Below are 20252 nucleotides of genomic sequence, written 5' to 3'. Positions count from 1 at the left end.
TGACACCTACCGTCCCATAATCCCCTAACCCGTACCTTTGTGCTTATCAACGTGTTCTATTTGTCTGTGCCGTTATCATGTTGCTTATTATGCCAAGGTGGTTTTTGTACTAATCACACACTTCGCACCCATAAGGAGCGGAGTGTGAGAGTAGCATTTTTTTAACCTGTCTTTCCCTGATGTTCTCTTTATCATTCCTACTTTAAGGGGCGCAGCGCACGCTAGACGACTCTTCAGTGTATCCCCCGTCTCCCATGTTTGGTTACTGTCACTCTATGTCTCTTGGCGGGGTATAACTGTAAACAGATTATCGTTGTTCTGAAACATGTACAATGACAAAATAAATTATCTTGAATCTTGAAGGCATAAGTCCTCATGAGGAGGCTGACAGTCGCATTATGGTTCACGTGGCAGATACAGCAATGCTGTACAATACTATTCTAATCCAAGTAAGAAAGCGATGTAGTAGTACTTTACATTTTTGTCATCGTCCAGCTGACCTCATTTCTGTCAGTGCTGTAGGTTAGCATATAGAACTGGCATATTTCTTTGAATTATTGCACTGCATAATATAGTTGCTGCAATAGGCCGTGAGAAAATCCTGAAAGTGCATTTTCAAAATTAATGAATCAGCTGCAACTCACTGAAGTTGGAGTTGCCACTTTCATGAGGAACGCCACACTATATGGACAATAATATTTGGACATCTACACATTAAGCTTTTATGACATCCCTTTCTAAATGAATAGGCATTAATATGGAGTTGGTCCACACTGTGCAGATCTAATAGCTTCCACTCTTCTTGGAAGGCTTTCTACAAGATTTTGGAGTGTGTTTGCCATAAATGTTGCCCATTAATCGAGAAAACATTTATTAGGGGTGTGGAAATTGTTTGATTATAAGATGCATCGCGATGCGGACATGGAAGATTCTGCAATGATGCAGAGACATGGCATAAAGGAAAGTTTTGCTGACAACAAAAAAACAATAAACCAACGTACTAACATCGATTATTTGGTCTTGGCTGAAGGGACAATAAAGTTAAGTTAGGATTGCAAGCAAATTCATTATCTTGTTCTGAATTGTGGGTGAACTATAAACTGTGTAACAGTATAAGGTAGGAGGCTATGGCGGAGGGAGGCATCGTGCAGCAAATGAGACACAATTGACAGATAAAGGTTTGAGTATCGCGCTCATTTTTATCCAATCAGGAGACAGAGCGCTATAAAGAGGCGGGTCTCTGTGCCCGTGAACGATGACTGGCTGCTCTCCATCGTGGCACTATCTGATGAAGACGGCTGTGTGTTCATGTGGTGGTGACGTAGGGACAAGGGAGGGGACTGCTAACTGCAGTCACTTGCCCTTTTCACACCAATGCAAAATTGGAGCTAGTTCGTAGCTAGAGCCCAGTTAGAGCCAGTGTTTTGGTTTCACACCGCCAGAGAGCCGGCTCCGGGCTGTAAAAACTGGTGCGAGGCCAAGTTCCAGGTTTGAGCTGGGCTATAAAATGTGAACCGCCTACGTCAAGAGGCGGGGGAGGGATTACCCTGACCAACCAGACCAACTCAAACCTCATGCCCGCCATATTTAAAAACACCGCTACTACGAGACGTAAACACAATCTTAATTACCAAACATAGCGATCAAATCGGCCGAAAAAAATATGCCGTATGGGTTAGCAAAGCAAAGCGAGAGGCAACACGTGTAAAAATAAGACTAATCCGCCACTGTTGTTGTGCTTAAATCTAGCGCTAGAAAAACCAACCTGTTCGTAACTGGTATAAGGCAGTTTTGAACTGGCCCCAGCACCAGCCCGGAGCTGGCTCTTGTTAGTGTGAAAGGGGTAACTGAAAGGAAATTAGCTAAAAGGGACCATATCACTTACTTTCCTTTAAAGCATCTTCTGAACAAATAGTCATGTGCACTGTGCTGTAATAATGTAATTCATTGAGATGCATCTTGAATAATTTTGCAATTGAATCTTTGACGGTGAATCATAATCAAATGTATACACAAGGCCAGTATTCAAACCTCCAACATTTGTTAGGTCAGACACTGATGTCGGAAGAGAGGGCCTGGAATACAATCTCCGTTCTTGTGCATCCCTAAGGTGTTGGATGGGGTTCAAGGTCCCATGCGGGTGTGCCAGTCAGGTCCTTCCACACAAACTTATCCAATCATGCCATTATGGAGCTTGCTTTGTGCACTGGGGCACAGTCAAGATGGAACAGAAAAAGGTCAAATCCAAATTGTTCCCACAAAGTTGGATCCATTGAATTGTCCAAAATGTCTTGGTAAGCTGAACCATTAAGATTTCCCTTCACGAGAACTGAGGGGCTTATGGGCTAACCCCAAGCCCCAACCACAGCGAGTTCTAACAGCATCCAATAAGGAAGTGACACACAGTGCAGTACTTTCCGGTGGCCACTGGGGGTGGTACCAAGACTGAGCAATTTTTCTTTGACTCACTTGCCGTTTTCACAGTCTTATTGAACCTATTTACAGCCTGGTCCACAAAACCATTCTAGTCTGTATGTTTAGGTCATATCTCCATGACAACACTGAGGGGGGTGAATTTTTTTCTAGCAGGCTAGTTTTTATTCTTTTGGAGGTTAAAATGTATTGGCGCGATCTCTTGAGTGACAGCTCTCCGCCCGTTGTCCCTCACTTTGCCTCCGAGGTATACGTCAGCTAGATGGGCGTATCTCCCTCCCCCCGACGTGAGGCGGAGTAAAAATCTCACAAGATGGCGATGCGCATAAACCAGGATTATTGGATGCTGTGTGTGAATAACTGAGGTCAACACGGATGATACATCCATATATATATATATATATATATATATATATATACTATCTATGGCTAACCCCAGAAAAACAACCCATAGTGTAATCCCTCCTCCACCAAATTTGACCGAATAAACCCTTTGGCCTCAAACTCGGACTGCTCCATGAGACTGCCAGATATAAATAAATTAATATATGTCCACTGTGGCGGTGTGCTTTGCACCACTCCATCCTTGGCATTGTGGTTGGTGATGGAAGGCTTGCATGCAGCTGCTTAATCACTGATTTTTGGCATTGATTTTGACGCTTATAATGACCAAAAGTAAATTAGCATATTCTGGCAATTTTATCCAAAGTCGCCTTCACAAAACAATTTAAATATTATTCAGAGGTTCTCTAAACAGTATTTATTTGAATCTATAACTTTGAAAAACTACAACAAGTCACCAAAAATTGGTTTGTATCACCAACAGGTTCAGACATAGGAGGGTTTTTAGGTGAAAGCGTCAGTTTGGCGGCCATTTTCCAAAATGGCCACCAATTGTTTGCTTCTATTTTCTTATAAATCACTTCATTTAGTAATTATTAAGTTATAATTATTAGTAATGTCAATCTGTATGATAACACTATATATTTTCATCAAGAATCATATGAGAAATTTAAATATCATGATCAACACAAATTTTGCCTATTCTCGCCACCTTAATCCGAAGTCATCTTCATGAAACAATAAAAATATTATTCAAAGGGTCTCTAAACAGTGTTTACTTGAATCTATGAACTGAAAAACCTACAACTAGACACAAAAAATAGGTTTCTATGACCATCAGACCCAGAGATATGAAGGTTATTAGGTAAAAGCGTGCGATTTGGCGACCATCTTGGAAAATGGCCACCACGGACCGTAAGAGTCGAAATAGCTAAAATGCCATATTCTAGCTACATGCAAAGTTTCATGCTTTTATCGCAAAGTGCACAATTTTCGTCACTATCCTCTGGACTAACTGGACTTTGAAATACTGGCCCACTCCTTCCAAATACTTTCAGTTGTAGGCTTCAAATTCAATATGTTTGCCTGGTTTTATTTTATGTGTATAAGCAATATCAATATTTCATATCATTAACTAAAAGAAAAATAACCAAATCTAAAGGGAATATCTAAACTGTAGAATTATTGACACTAAATTATTAAGAAAAAAAAAACTGTGTGCAGGGCCAGTGAAAATATACAAGGGGCAAGTAAAACTCGGAAAATAGTTATGTTGAACCCTGGTGTGTGTGTGCGTGTGTGTGTGTGCGTGCGTGCGTGCATGTGTGCGTGTGTGTGTGTTACCCAGCAATGTGTGCTGGCTGACCAGTGCTGGCTGCTGCGGTATGAATGTGTCTTGCAGGAATGTTGGGTTGTCAATGCCAATGTGGGGATGCTGGGAGAGTTTCCTGAGTCTGAGCGAGGCGTTCAGGTCCAGCTGCCGACCTTCCTCCTCTCTACGACGACGAAGATCCTCCTAACACACATTTGGATAAAGAAATGGACCATATTTATAAATTAGGGCCGTCAAACGATTACACATTTTAATTTAATCAGATTAATGACATCATGATGAATTCTACCATTCGAAATATGCCTGAAAATATATTGTTGTAGTAACGGAAAGATAAATGACAGGTGGAAATATTGTATTATGCGTGCGTGGTAAATCAGCCCACGTTCTTGGAGACAGCTCATTTAAGGTGCTGGAGGAGTTCGGTCTTGGGGCCCCTTTTATTTCCTGGGTGCGTTTAATTTATGCCCATCCCACCGCCTCCATTCTAACAAACCAGGAAAGATCCACAGCCTTTGCCCTTCAGAGGGGCACGCACCAGGGTTGCCCTCTCTCGCCGCTCCTCTTTGCGTTGGCCATCGAGCCCCTGGCTATTAGCATAAGAGGGCACGCACTTATAAAGCCAATAACACTAGGTGGGATGGATCATAAGATCTCTCTGTACAAAGATGACATCGCCCTCTTTGTAGCCGACCCCGAGAATTCCATCCCTCACCTACTCCAGCTAATTAATTATTTTGGCGAAGTATCGGGTTACACTATAAACTAGCAAAAAAGTTAACTCTTGTCGTTAACAGCAGATCTGGACCCAACATTCCTAGCCAATACGCAGTTTAAAACAAACCTGGTCAGTATAAAGTATCTGGGCATTAAATTATCTAAAAACCCAAAGACACTTTCTAAACTTTTTAAGTAAAATTTTACAGAAAGGTTGAACAAACTAAAGGAGAACATAGAGAAATGGAGAACATTACCGATCTCCCTCATTGGTCGTGTGAACGCAGTAAAGATGGTCTCCCTGCCGAGATTCCTGTATCCATTTCAGAATGTGCCAATTTATATTTCTAAATCTTACTTTAAGTCAATTGATTAGATTATAATGCCTTTCATTTGGGGATATAAAGCACATAGGATCTCAAAAGCCCACCTTCAGAAATCCAGGGAGCATGGCGGACTGGGGTTACCGTGTTTTTTACATTATTACTGGGCTGCCAATGCTAGAGTCATGGTGTATTGGCAATTTACATATGAAAAATACGTTAGAACTGATCTGCCCCCCTGGTTGGCCATTGAAAAAAGCCTGGCCCGAAAAACTTCTCTTACTGCCCTCCTTTTCTCTTCTCCCAGACCGCCTGCCTCCTATAGAGGAGACCACTTTATCCTATCCAACGGTCAGAGAATTTGGAACCAAATTTGGAAGGCCTGTGAACTACCGAACACGACCATACATGCCCCAATCTGGCATAATCATGCCTTCCCCCCCATCGTTCACAGATTCAGCATTCAGAGATTGGAACCGGAAGGGAATAGTAACAGTAGAGGACCTTTATATAAATGGTCACTTTGCTTAATTTGATCAGCTAGTATCAAAGTTTTCACTGTCGAAAGCCAATTCTTCAGGTATCTACAGGTGAGGATTAATGTCAGACAGAATATACCAGTCCCTGCCCGCAGATGATTCATTGTCCAAAACTTTGCTGGGCTCACCAGAAGCTAAAATCCTGATTTCATCTTTTGTGGGAATATTTCTAGAACGGCAGGACAAATCCACTTTTAAAATAAAGCAAGCCTGGGAAAAAGACTTAAACATTGGAATAGCTGACGATAGGGCTGGGCAATATGACGATATCATATCGTGGACGATATGAAAGTGTCTACCGGGAGAGATTTGGCCATACCTTTTATACCGCGGAGAAAAAAAGTTCATGTGGCGGGAGCTTAGATAGAGCGGGAGGCAGCTGTCCCTCCGAGTCCCTACAGTTACACTGCAGTTACACCGCCGCGCCACACGGGGGCTCTGCAGCAGAGTTCTGGGCTGCAATACAGCTTCTCTACCCTCAACAGAAGAAGCCTCATCTGTTGCTCTAGCTTTTTAGCTCCAGTGCGCCATACAGTTAAAGCTACTACGAGTAAGTCGGCATGTTGGCGACACCTTTGAACAAAAGCGGTAGTATTATTACGACGCCAGCTGTCGTGAAGCTGTTTTGTAGCTCGTGCAGGCGTGCAAGATTCAAATAATCAGGAAGCAATATGGTGCGTGTCCGTGTGTTGAAAGTGTGAGGGCACCGGACTCTTTTCGGCTCCGTGAGTCTATGGGTGACACAGCATCAACTAATGCCAGTAAGTGCTAAACACACCTGATTGCAATGAGTTGATGCATTGTCACCTCTCACGGAGCTGAACGAGTCCCCGTGTCCTCACACAAAGCGAATGAACGAGAGATGGCAGTTAGTTAGTATGGATCACGATGAGGTAATGTGTTTATGTTGTTGTAAATAATGACTATTTCAGATGAATAATGGTCATCTGATGATGCTGGTGAGGCAAAGTAAACTTTGTTTTAGTAGGCTACCGCTCATTCATTTAGGAGTAAACACTGCAGTCTAGTTTCGCTGCGTGAAATTGTGTATACGTTGCTTAGCAACGCCCTCCCGCCCGACTATCACTCTCCCTTTTAGCTTTTCTTCATTGCATTTTCTTTTTTTTTCTTTTATGGTTCAGCCCCGTTATCGGTCATTATGACGACAAACAACTGTCTCAAACAAGGCTCCCGCTCCCCTTCCCTCACCTGGAGGGATAGGCTTCTCAAATCGCGTTCCTGCGCCTCACTGAAATCTGTGACCAATACGGATATGTGACCATAGAGCATGCACGCGTGAACCGAAAATCGGACTGGGTGTACGACCAGATCAAATGCAGTAATAAAAACTATATAAAAACGTCTTTCTTTGCACTGATGGTCTCGTTTGCTGTTAAAGGTAATTTATGATTATGAGAGGAAACATGAGGCTGTTTAAAAGATATTTAAAAGTTACTCGTTGCCGCTTTAACAAACCAACTCCGTGTCACGGTGGCAGAGCAGCTGGTATTAATGGTCAAAAATGTCATCGGGAAAAGGAAACTTGCTGCTGTGTGCGGCGCTTCAGCGTGCTGTTGCCGTGACGCAGAGTTGGCTTGTTTTAAGCCGCAAACTACATGGGTTAGCTCTCGTGAGCTAGCTGGCTAATAATGACATCTTTAGCCTACTCGGGGCTTCACCCCCGTGCTGTTATTGTTGGAGACAGCCAGCAAGGCTGGTTTTATGTAACTTTAAAACATGTCAAACTTGAAAATATTATTTGTGTTGAAGCTGGAGTGAAAGTATTACCAGACATTTGCTCATTAGTTAATGTTCACAGCTTTTTTAAATGAAGATGAGCAAATACTGCAGGAAAATTCAAGTCTTTCATTATTTTGATATAGGCTACTATCAATTGGAAAATGTAGGCTATTTGGTTGATGCTGTCATTTTTATTTTGCACTGACTGACTAAAGCCAGACTGATGTGGTATTTTGCACCAGTTTCTCTTTTGTATGGAAATTTAAGTTCCAAGCAAAAGATGAAAATAATCTAATGTGATTAAAGTTCAGTATGGTTATTGTAATCCATTTAATTTAAAGGAAAAATACTATATCGTGATATATATCCATATCGTGATATAAAATTACCTATATCGTGATATAAGATTTGGTCCATATCGCCCAGCCCTAGCTGACGATGTGTCTTGTATTTCAATGGTATTCTAATGTCTTAAATGTTCCTTTAACTTCTGATCCGTAAACCGCTCTGTTTGGACATTCCGCAGCCTTGGAAAAAGTGGACCATAATGCTCGCACAATCATGGTCTATGGCATGGTAATTGCTAAGAGATGCATTCTGAATCTGTGGAAATCGGACTTGGCCCCTCAGTTCGACAGTTGGCTGAGGGAACTGGTGGGCATTTTACATGTTGAGAGGCTGAGATATGAGCTGTCCGGCAACTCTCACAGTTTCCTCGCCATATGGGGCCCAGAGCTGCAGCACATCGGAGCCTGAAATGTCTGCCCCCTTGGCACCACCTGCAGTGGACGTGAGCGGTTTGCCCCAGTTTTTTTTTTTTTTTGTGTATTTATAGATTATTTTCTTAATCATTTTGTCTTATTTGCTTATTTAATTTTTTGTATTTCTTGTCTGTTTGTGTGAGAGAGGGGGAGTTGTGTGTGTATTGTATGTGTCTACTTATTCTGTCTTTTTGTCTGTATGAAAAAATTGATAAAACCTTTAAAATAAAAGTTTAAAAAAAAAAATCATGGAAAGAACTATAACTGCAATTGGTCACCAATGTTTTTTTTACCTTTTTCTTTTTACAACAGCAATTCTTTTAAAAAAAATTCTGCAATACATTTTTTAAGGCCTACAACAAACGTTTTAAAAGTTTTTTTATTTTAAATCTCAAAATGTAGCTTAGGACAGTCTGTTTTGAACACTTTTCAGTAGCCTACTTTCAAGCTTTCACTGCCTCCTCAGCCATTGACACTAACGGTTGCCCGGGGCAAGTGAAAATAATTTTCAGGCAAGTTGAGATTGCTTTTTGGTTGCCCCGACGGGCAAGTGGATATTAGAGGTGTTGTCAGTAGTCTAGGCTATTTATTCATGTGTTTTAGAGTCCGCAAAACATTTTTTTTCCCGCAAACCCACACAAAATAGATATGCTATATTTGCAATTGAGCAGCTGCGCATGGCAGCCAGCAGCATCACGCTCTCTATCTCTATCTCTCTCTCTCACACACACACACAAAACAGCCTGTGTGCGCGCAGTTTCGCTGTCTACGTTCCGAAAAACCGGCTCTATTAGGCTATACGGACCTGGTTCCGCTATATTCAAAACCCATAAATCAATGGGCCTAACGTTTGAGCTTATCGATACCGCTATGGAGTCCAGTAGGTCACATGATGTAATTTTAAATATCGAGTAGAGTCGGGTCATCTTCAACTAAAGTAATGTTGTACCTTCGACTGTGTTGAAGAAAGTCCTTCAACCCGCTTCAACTCCGTCTAAAAAAAAAAAAAAGAAAAGAAAAAGAGAAAAAAAAAAACCCGTCCGCTGAGCCTCTGCCGCTCGGCACCGTCTCTTCATTCATTCAAAGCAGCGGTGATCAACAAACGAGAGACTGTTTAGCAAGTCCCTAAATCCATATTAAAATCTGCAGGATAATAACTAGTCAGCTTAAAAAAAAAAATCGCAAACGGTTCAAATTTGACGTGTTCAGGTTGGCTCAGTAAAATGATTATTAGGCAAAGGTCAATAAAAGGACATCATGATGTGTTCAAGAATTTTTTTTTTTTTGTTTTTCGCGAGAAGCTTGAATAATACAGTTTGGGTGTAAAACTTGGGTGTTTTCCCAGCAATATAAAACAATTAGAAGGCCTAAATATGGAATTATGACCCGTTTAAAGTCCTATCCTTAGCTCTGCTAATCTTATAAGCAATTAAAGCAATAATACCAGTTCTCTTTTAACAAAATAATACAAAAAATAAAGATTTGGATTGTGGAGTCTTTATAATGTTATCAATATGAAAAGAAATGAATGATCCCCCTCCTTACTTACAGTATAACCGGGCAATAGCTTTAACATGGTGGACTTTAATCATTGTATGGCAGACGATCACTTTTTGGCACAATGTGACCGTTTTAAATAAGTAAAATAAGTTAAATTTTTCTGAACACATTTGTGTGGAAGCTAACATTCAGCTTGACTCTGAGCTAGACTGAGTTTTCTGAGAACCCCAAAACCAGGCCAGGTGCATGGCAAAAAGAGGCCCTTTCACGATGCTGCAGCGGGACCAAGCTCTTGGCTGTATGTGTGATGTCATGATATCTAGGCTTATATGAATTGTTGTTGGCTGTATGTGGTTAGGATGAGACAAGTAAGCAGTGTCTGCATTTAAGAGATAAGGTTCGCTAAAATTTATATTTTAATAAGCATATATCACTGTTTAACATTTTTTTTTGTTTTCTTTGGGCAAGTCAACACGACATTCGGGCAAGTACAACATTACCTGTACTTGCCCTATGGGCAAGTGCTTTTGAAACCTTAGTGTCAACCCCTGCTCCTGGTGTGTGAAGTCAGACACCTCAGGTCTATTTATTGAGATATAGGCTACACTCACACCGGCCACTTTATTAGGTATAGCGGTTCATTTTCTGGTTAACACATAACTAATCAGCCAATCACATGGCAGAAACTCAATGCATTTAGGCATGTAGACCGGACGGGACAATTTATTGAAGTTAAAACCGAGCAACAGAATGGGGAAGAAAGGGGGTTTAAGTGACTTTGAACATGGCAATGTTGAGGTTGCCAGAAGGGCTGTTCTGAGTATTTCAGTAACTGCTGATCTACTGTGATTTTCACTCTAAACCATCTGTAGGGCTTACAGAGAATGGCCCGTAAAAGCCGAAAAAAATACCCAGTGAGCGGCATTTGTGTGGACGTAAAATGTCTTGTTAAAGTCAGAGGTCAGTGGAGGATGGACATACTGGTTCGAGATGATAGAAAGGCGACAGTAACTCGAATAACCACTCGTTACAACCAGGGTATGCAGAATACTATCTCTGAACGCAAAATACGACCAACCTTGAAGCAGATGGGCTACAGCAACAGAAGACCCCACCGGGTGCCACTCCTGTCAGCTGAAAACAGGAAACTGAGGCTACAATTCTCACAGCATCACCAATATTGGACAATAGAAGATTGAAAAATCATGCCTGGTCTGATGAGTCTCAATTTCAGTTGCGACATTCAGATGGCAGGTTCAGAATTTGGCGTAAACAACATGAAAGTATGGATCTATCCTGCACTATCAACCATGCCACGTTCAAAGTCACTTAAACCCCCTTTCTTCCCCATTCTGATGCTCGGTTGGACTTCAGTACATTGTCTTGACCACGTCTAAATGCCTAAATGCATTAATGCATTAAATTGCTGCCATGTCATTGGCTGATTAGCTTTTTGTTTTTATAAGCCATTGAACAGGTGTTCCTAATAAAGTGGCCGGTGAGTGTACATGCAGGCTGTAAAGATGTTCCTCTGCTAACTGTTGCTGATGTTTGTGTTGACCTGCACATTAACTGGTAGTAGGCTACTAGCAGCAGAGCTAACGTTAGCATCCTCGCTACTACAAGATTCACGTTGGGTGCATTTAAAAAATGCAGATATTTTCGCAGTTTTTCAGAAGGTTGGGGTCGACTAATTTACTCGTTGGCTTTTGGACTTTGTGTCACACCAACGTAACGCGTGTAGTTCTCTTCTCTATCTCTCTGACTGTGTGTGCGGCGCGCACAGGTGTTGTGCCGAGATATGCGCGTGTATCGGCAGTGGAGCCCCGTCCCCCTTCACAAAACGGAGCAGACACTACCATGCGCATATAAATTAGATAAATAACATAAGCGTTCATTTAATAATTAGCACCAGTTCCATATGAAAATAGACCGTAGATAGATGACTTGGATTTGGCGCAATATAAAAATAAATAAATAAATATATATATTAGTGCTGTCAAACGATTAAAATATTTAATCGCGATTAATTGCATTTTTATTTATTCTAGCCTGAATGTCCCTTGATTTCTTTTTGTCCCATTATTTTTTCTCATTTTAATGCTCTTATCACACCCATTCTAATTATGATATTTAAGAAGAAATACACTGAATTACAATGATGTCTACACCATCGTAATTCAGTGTATTTCTTCTAAAATATCATAATTTGCAATTCAGTGCAAATAACAATATAGACCCCCCCCCCCCCTGCATCCCACCCCTAGAACAACATTAACAAACATATTGGAACTTTTTTTATTTAAAAACCAAACCATAAAACAACATATATATTAAACAAATTAGTATTAAGGCTAAATTAAACTGGTTGTTGTAGGCCTAAATGTTTTGGGAGTCTTTCATCCATGGCTTATTTCAGACTGTGTGTGGAGTGGACACACTATGCCTGCGTGCAGGTGGTTGCCATGGTGCTGCTGCAGCCGAGGCTTCGTAGCGAAAATTAAAGTGAAAATTAATGACTGGCGGCTGCCACTAACATTCATGGAGGTTTTGGTGTGCACGCAGGGTTATAAGTAGGATTTTGCAAATGACAGGCTTTCTTTTCTGTTCTTTTCCGCGTAGTCCCAGTCACAACACGGAAGACTAGTGACGGTCGCGCAGCTGAGCTAGGAAGTGCTAGGTTCCGGATTCTGCTTCAAAATAAAAGTCAGAAATGACTTGACGTTTTGCCAGTTAAAGGATTTTAATGTGAAAAAACGCTGTAGGACATGTTCCGTTTGAATTGACAGTAACTTAGATGCGAGCCATATGTATAGTTTGTGGTGTTTCAGTTGTTCTAACATTACTAGTTGATACAACAGCATGTGAAAAAACCACAACGTTTCCTAGGCCATGACCAGTGTTGGGAGTAACGCGTTACAGGAAGTAATGCATTACTGTAATGCATTACGTTTTGCTGTAACGCGGTAATGTAAGGCATTACAGCAAAAAAAATGGTAATATGTAACGCGGTACATAGCTCAGAAACGCGCGTTACAATGCATTTTAAACCCGAAATTGACTGGTTTGTTGTTTTTATACAAATTGGCCAACACTGCGAGTTTCGCAGAGGAGAAAAAAACCCACGCTAATGTTACTGCTAGAGGAGAAGAAAACTCGATTTGCTGCTACAATTGATTCCAAAGATGCGCTAGCCTACTGGCTTCCGTCTCACTGCCCAAGTTATTGAAAACTTTTGTGGTGTTTGGAGACTGACGTGAAAGCACGTATCAATCTGTGCTCAACAAGCAGCGGATGCTGCCGCGAGCCCCTCCCCGTCTAAGAGCACTAGGAGGCGGTCAGTCTCGGAGCAGCCCCTCGGAGCGAGAGGTGACACACCTCCGCGTCCAGGCTGCAAATGAATCGCGCTGTTGTTAGTTGCGAAATTGGAGATAGTGTGCCACGAAGGAATTAGCAAAGGAGATATATATTTAGGCTACTATTGTTTTTATAAAATGTCACGCAAGAGAGACGATAAACAAACATAATGGGCTGTTATCATTTAGATTAGATGGCAAGATGATCAGGCAGATTCTTTGGAACAACTAAAAAAGGCAAAAGTTGATGATGATGTGAACAACTTGTTTGTGCTTTTAAGTCGCCAGAACGCAAGAAACAATCTTTGAGGCTCAATTTACTTTTTCAATCTACAGTAGTAGGCTCTAGCTCTATTGATATTAATATAGGCTAAATACATACCTAAAGATACAGTATTTCTATTATAAAATGTATTGCACCATGAGCCATAAATGTGACCATTATATTATATAGCATAGGCCTACTTATGTTAGCCTTAAGCCTAGCTCAGTCATTATGCCATACCATGTCACCTCCTTCTGTGTAATGAGCTGCATTGAACACAAGAAGATCTATTGAGAACACCAAATCCATATTTCATGTTATTTTGGTGAAAGTAATGCAAAAGTAATGTAAAAGTAGTGTAATGCCTTACAATTCAAATACAGTAATATTGTAATGTAACTAACTACTTTGAAATGCCAGTAATAAGTAATAAATACCGCATTACGCTTTTGAAGTAACTTGCCCAACACTGGCCATGACGACCGTTAATCGCGCGATAAAATTGGTTTGCGTTATACAGGTCCTTCTCAAAAAATTTGCATATTGTGATAAAGTTCAATATTTTCTGTAATGTACTGATAAACATTAGACTTTCATATATTTTAGATTCATTACACACAACTGAAGTAGTTCAAGCCTTTTATTGTTTTAATATTGATGATTTTGGCAAAAAAGTAAAGAAAAACCAAAAATCCCTATCTCAAAATTAGCATATTTCATCCGACCAATAAAAGAAAAGTGTTTTTAATACAAAAAAGTCAACCTTCAAATAATTATGTTCAGTTATGCACTCAATACTTGGTCGGGAATCCTTTCGCAGAAATGACTGCTTCAATGTGGCGTGGCATGGAGGCAATCAGCCTGTGGCACTGCTGAGGTGTTATGGAGGCCCAGGATGCTTCGATAGCGGCCTTAAGCTCATCCACAGTGTTGGGTCTGGTGTCTCTCAACTTCTTCACAATATCCCACAGATTCTCTCTGGGGTTCAGGTCAGGAGAGTTGGCAGGCCAATTGAGCACAGTAATACCATGGTCAGTAAACCATTTACCAGTGGTTTTGGCACTGTGAGCAGGTGGGTCTTGTTGAAAAATGAAATCTTCATCTCCATAAAGCTTTTCAGCAGATGGAAGCATGAAGTGCTCCAAAATCTCCTGATAGCTAGCTGCATTGACCCTGCCTTTGATTAAACACAGTGGACCAACACCAGCAGCTGACATGGCACCCCAGACCATCACTGACTGTGGGTACACTGGTGATACTGGACTTCAGGCATTTTGGCATTTCCTTCTCCCCAGTCTTCCTCCAGACTCTGGCACCTTGATTTCCGAATGACATGCAAAATTTGCTTTCATCCGAAAAAAGTACTTTGGACCACTGAGCAACAGTCCAGTGCTGCTTCTCTGTAGCCCAGGTCAGGCGCTTCTGCCGCTGTTTCTGGTTCAAAAGTGGCTTGACCTGGGGAATGCGGCACCAGTAGCCCATTTCCTGCACACGCCTGTGCACGGTGGCTCTGGATGTTTCTACTCCAGACTCAGTCCACTGCTTCCGCAGGTCCCCCAAGGTCTGTAATCGGCCCTTCTCCACAATCCTCCTCAGGGTCCGGTCACCTCTTCTGGTTGTGCAGCGTTTTCTGCCACACTTTTTCCTTCCCACAGACTTCCCACTGAGGTGCCTTGATACAGCACTCTGGGAACAGCCTATTCGCTCAGAAATTTCAAAGTTCAAAGAAAGTTCAATTATTATCATTACATTATGGAAAATAATCAACTTTATCACAATATGCTAATTTTTTGAGAAGGACCTGTGTATGTATGTATGTGTATGTATATATATATATATATATATATATATATATATATATATATATATATATATATATATATATATATATATATATATATATATACACATACACATACATACACATATATTATTTATATTTATTTATATTATTTTAATTTTTTTAAATGTCAGCGGAGACTCCCGGTTGCCCGTTCAGGCGAGCGGGTTGTCATCGTTACTGGCCCGATGTGCAGTTTTACTTGCCCCAAGCAATCGGGCAATCCTTATTGTCGAGCCCTGATGTTCGGATTCAGGCTCATCCCTAGTGGTGCTGCTGTCACAGTTGTTGATGGGGGTGGAGGCACGGTAGACGAGAGTAGAACAGAACTAGGAAATACCTGGCGTTTGTTGGCAGCTTGATTTTGAGGCTTTGTGTTTTTCGCGCTGTGCATGTGGGACCCCACTGCATTGATTCCCATTGTGCCGAGTTTGAAACATTTCTTACACAAAATACATCGTGCCTCGTATAAATTGCCTGGTACGGGTTTCAGCCATCCAGAAAAATATTTGTTGGACAGCCAATTTTCATTGAATTGACACTTTCCCATGATGCGGTCCGACTTCTACTGCTGCTACCTGAACGACCGCAGTCACAGCCGCAAACACATCACTGTTTTGTTGGTTCAGCTCTCATGTTGCGTGACGCTATTCGGCAAATAAAAAATAAAATAAAAAGTCACCTATTATTTTTAGATTTGAGACTAATTACAATCACAAAATCCTACTTACCATGTGTTAAAATTTTTAAGACTTTTTAAAGATTAATTCAAGACATTTTAATGCCAATTAAGGCCTTATTTTTCGATTAATGAATTCAATGCTTTTTAAGGATCCGCGGGAACCCTGCATATGTGTATAAAGATTTAGGTAGAAAGCTCAAGAAACATTTCCGCCATTGACGAAAACGTCTTCGCAAGAGCGGGCCTTTGCTGCTAATTTGCCACGACAGCAACTGTCCGATGGTCCCAAACTTGGGACTCATCTTAAGAAAGAGCACGGTGGCGGTTCGGCGAAGCATTTCCAGACGGGCCGACGCAGCAGACACATAGCTGACAGTCGGCGACTTTGTTGAGCCTTAAAGCTGGGGTGGAGGATTTGGGGGGAAAATGGCAGTTGGGATAGAGATTCGAATTCAAATACCTCAACCGCTCCACTTGTTCTCTTTGGTCCCTCCCCGACACGCTCTACACCAACAAAGTCGTGCCAAAGTGAATGGACAGTCCCAACAGCCAATAAGAACAGAGAATCGGAGCCTCGCTCTGATTGGTCAAAGTGTACAGCTCATTAACATGAGACCAATCAGAAATCATATACCCCAGCTTTAACATGAAAAAAAATGAGAACTTACAGTTGAGAAGTTACAAGTGTGTTAGTGTGTGCGTGTAAAAACCTGGTGCTGTCGTATCCTCTCTAGCTGTGCAGATCTTCTAAGCGGTAGTGTTCGACTCCCAAGCTCTCCTGGACAATCAACGGCCATTTCCCGGTGCTGCTGTACACCACTCAGCTCTTCATCTCCTCCACCTCCATCCCCAGCAACATGGCCTTTCAGATTGGAGGTTGTCATCCCTCCAGCACACCAATGGCCAAAAGTAGGTGTGATTGTAGGATTACAGGGATTTATGGAAATGTATCAGATGCAAGTCTAGGAGGGCAGCGCAGTAAACAGGGCTGCCATGATAGCTTCACCTGTGCACAAAGCAGGAACATTATATTATTAATTTAGTTTGACTTGTGACAATAAGTCAAACACTTTTTTTTTCACAATATATTTATTGTCGTTTTTTTTCACACACAAACACCTGCACCATCACAACAAGGACATACAAAAAGAACAAAGGAAAAAAAGAGAAAAAAGAAAGCAAAGAAAAAGAACAAAAAAGAGTCAAATTTATCCCATGTTCTTATCTGTTATAATAGTCATGTATAGCTCCCAGAGCTTGACAAAGTCCCTCCGCTTGCCCTAAGCCATTGTTACTCATTGCGTGGCTCGCCAAGCTTCTCTTTGCGGCTCGCATGGCAGTAAAAAAATAGTGTGATATGATCATGCAGTTAATACAGATATTTCATAAAACCATTACAAACAAGCAGATCTATAACATTAAACCTGTTAAACTAACGTGGCTGCTCTTTTACAAATACTTATTAAAATAATAAGTCAACAGCGGCATTACAAGGTGGAAATACAGACTAGAAAATATATTTAAACTTGCTCAGCCCTACGCAGACTGACAGCGGGGTTGCCAGATTTTCGGTTTTCATGCATTACAAGGTAGAACGTGCTCTTGGATGGATTGGGCTACTGTGGGCAAAGAAAAAACAACTCACGGCCAATAAAAATATGTTATGCATACCGTCTATCACAAGCATGCTCACAAATATGGAGTATACTAAATAATTTGCAAAAAATAGATCTCGTTTTATATCGCTAAATCGGACATTTAAATTGGAGGATATTAACAACCTGGCAACTAGGGCTGCAACAACGAATCAATAAAATCGATTAAAATCGGTTACTAAAAGCGTTGGCAACGAATTTGGTCGTTGAGTAACCGTTAGTATTTACCGGTTAAAAATCTTATCGGTTGACTGGTTTACCATGGACATCGCTTATATAGGGGAGAGTGGCCTAAGTTGTGCATTTTGGAAGTTGTGCCACCCCTTGTTTCTAGAAAACCGTGGAAGAAATTGGAAATGTGACCACATATTTAAGAAGAGCCATCCATTTGACTCATCCTGTAAAGAAGGGAGACACAAGGAATAAGATATAAGCACATTTAAGCTAAAAAAAACTGTGTTTTGCCTTTCAAAGTCAAATTTCCATGATCAAGGTTTTTTGATTATTGTGTCTGAACACTTAGAGACAAGTTTGAAAACATTTGACACATGTTTTAGTGCTTTAGTTTGCTACACTTTGTGTCTATACAGTTAGCACGATGTCAGCCCTAAACTGCTGCATCATGCTTATTATCCATATGTCTGGGGTTGGGGTGATTTGTGCCAAAGGGCCTATGTGAGTTATAAGTAAGTAAAATGTATTTATAAAAGCACATTTATGACATTTTGCACTGTCCAAAGTGCTGTACATAGTGCATTCAGTAGGTAAACAATGAAGGTAAAATAACAATAACCAAAATAAAAGACGTAAATTAAAGCCCATACATCCACATAAACACAGATAGTAGTGCAGAGGTAAGATAGTTAATGGGGAGGAAACACCAGGGTGTACATATGGGTATTGAGCCTTGATTTAAAGGCAGAAATGTAGAGGGAATCACATTTGTCAGGTGGCAGTTGGTTCCACAAGCATGGAGCAACTAGTGCAAAGTACATTTCTGAGAGTTGTGCCAGTGGCATGGCTGTATGCGCTGGTCACCAAAAGAAAGTAGCTCAGAAGAGAGTGACATCTCAATTCCACTTAACGACACCACTGATGAGAGTTCAGATGGCCAGAAAGATGATGATGGTGACTTTGTCATTGTGAGCTTTGCAGGTAAAACCATTAGATCTGCTAGGCCTTGTTTAAGAAAATTGTCCTTCAATCTTTGTCAAATATTTACTTTATTTACTTTAAATAAACCTTAAATAAGTAATTGTCTTATGGATTTGTCTTGCATTACAGTTTATGAGATATATAGCAATGGTACAATTTACCCCATGGTATTCTCTCCAACCGCACAACTTACACCACACCGGGGGCAAGTTGTGCAACAAGACAACTTTTTTTCCGAAAGCTATATTTCTTCAACAGTTTATTCCAGATCCAAAGTTTTTATTGCCAGGGATGTACAACACCCTGAAATATATGTACATATTTGAGTTGGAGACTTTACTGTCAAGGCCTTACTTTAAAGTCACTTTGAGTGAAAAGTTGCACAACTTAGGCCACTCTCCCCTACTGTATTAAATGTATATCATACATTGTATGTTTTTTTTTTGTGTTATCCCAGTTAAGTTTATTTTACATTTTCTATTATTTAATATTACTTTTAATAGTTCCGGGACGTTGGAGCAATAACCTGGTGTTTTGACACTTCAGTCTGCACTGTGAATTTGAAGTAATGTTCAGTTTTTGAATAAAGATGCGGCAATTACAAATGTTTATTTTTTTTTATCCGATTCATCGATTAATCAAAAAAATAATCGACCGATTAATCGATTATTAAAATAATCGTTAGTTGCAGCCCTAGTGAAAATAGTAGCCAGCCGAGACCCCGACCCTCCATCCTTATTTTTTTTTACTTATTTATTTTTTTTTTTTTGCATTTTTATGCTTTATTGACAGTGTAGAGACTAGGGGTGTGCACGTGTACACGTGTACACGTGTAACCGTTTAGTAAATCATAACCGTTTAGGAAAAATCAATAAACGAAAACCGTTTTTTTTTTTTTCAAATTTCAAAGTTTTTAAATATGTTCTGGAGACACGCGTTTATTGATTTTACATCACTAATAAACTAATTGGGGAGGATAAAAGCTGGTCTGCCGAGAATCTGTCTCTCTCTCGGCGAGTGTGTGTGAGTGAGTGTGTGTATCGGCGCACACACACACGGGGAGTCGCCGTGCTGGGGCTCGACTCACAGCCACGGAAGAGAGATGAAAGATAACCTAAATATTAAAGTTACTCGGTTGACGTGAACTACGCTCGTAAGTAGCCCGAACTTTATAACACCTGTTCAACATGCATTTAACGTGGACATGTAGAAAGCGATAGGCTATATTAATCAGGAAATGAATGAAGCGCGATTATGACGGCGAACGTGTGTGTGTGTGTGTGTGTGTGTGTGTGTGTGTGTGTGTGTGTGTGTGTGTACCATGGACCTATTATCAGAGGTGTGTAAACGAGCGTAGTTCCTGTCAATTGTGTGTTTACAGGCGAACGAACGCGTATGTGTGTGTGTGTGTGTGCGCGCGCGCGCCTACAAGACGGCGGGGGCACGAGGACAATGACGTCACGGTTAACCGTGTACACGAAAAAAAATTCGTCGTGTACACGGTTAGGCATTTTTGTAAACGTTCACACCCCTAGTAGAGACAGAGTTGAAATGGGACAGAGAGGGGAGTGACATGCAGAGAGCGACCGCGGGCTGGAATTGAACCCGGGT

At 40.9% G+C, this 20252-nt stretch overlaps 1 protein-coding gene across 2 annotated transcripts in view; it reads right to left on the bottom strand.

Annotated features, from left to right (window-relative positions):
• LOC307261816 (protein PALS1-like) overlaps positions 1-20252 on the bottom strand; it is a 138208-nt gene that overhangs the window by 74962 nt on the left and 42994 nt on the right. For both annotated transcript variants that reach the window (XM_080042460.1, XM_080042461.1), the window contains exons 2-3: positions 16542-16837; positions 4120-4291 (exon numbers count right to left, since the gene is read on the bottom strand). In XM_080042460.1, the coding sequence (XP_079898586.1) occupies positions 4120-4291; positions 16542-16715 (346 nt within the window). In that variant the 5' untranslated portion in view covers positions 16716-16837. The remainder of the gene's footprint in view (positions 1-4119; positions 4292-16541; positions 16838-20252) is intronic.

The sequence above is a fragment of the Ammodytes marinus genome (assembly GCF_949987685.1).
Source record: "Ammodytes marinus genome assembly, chromosome: 15".
NCBI lineage: Eukaryota > Metazoa > Chordata > Actinopteri > Uranoscopiformes > Ammodytidae > Ammodytes > Ammodytes marinus.
This window is presented reverse-complemented; position numbering and strand designations above follow the sequence as displayed.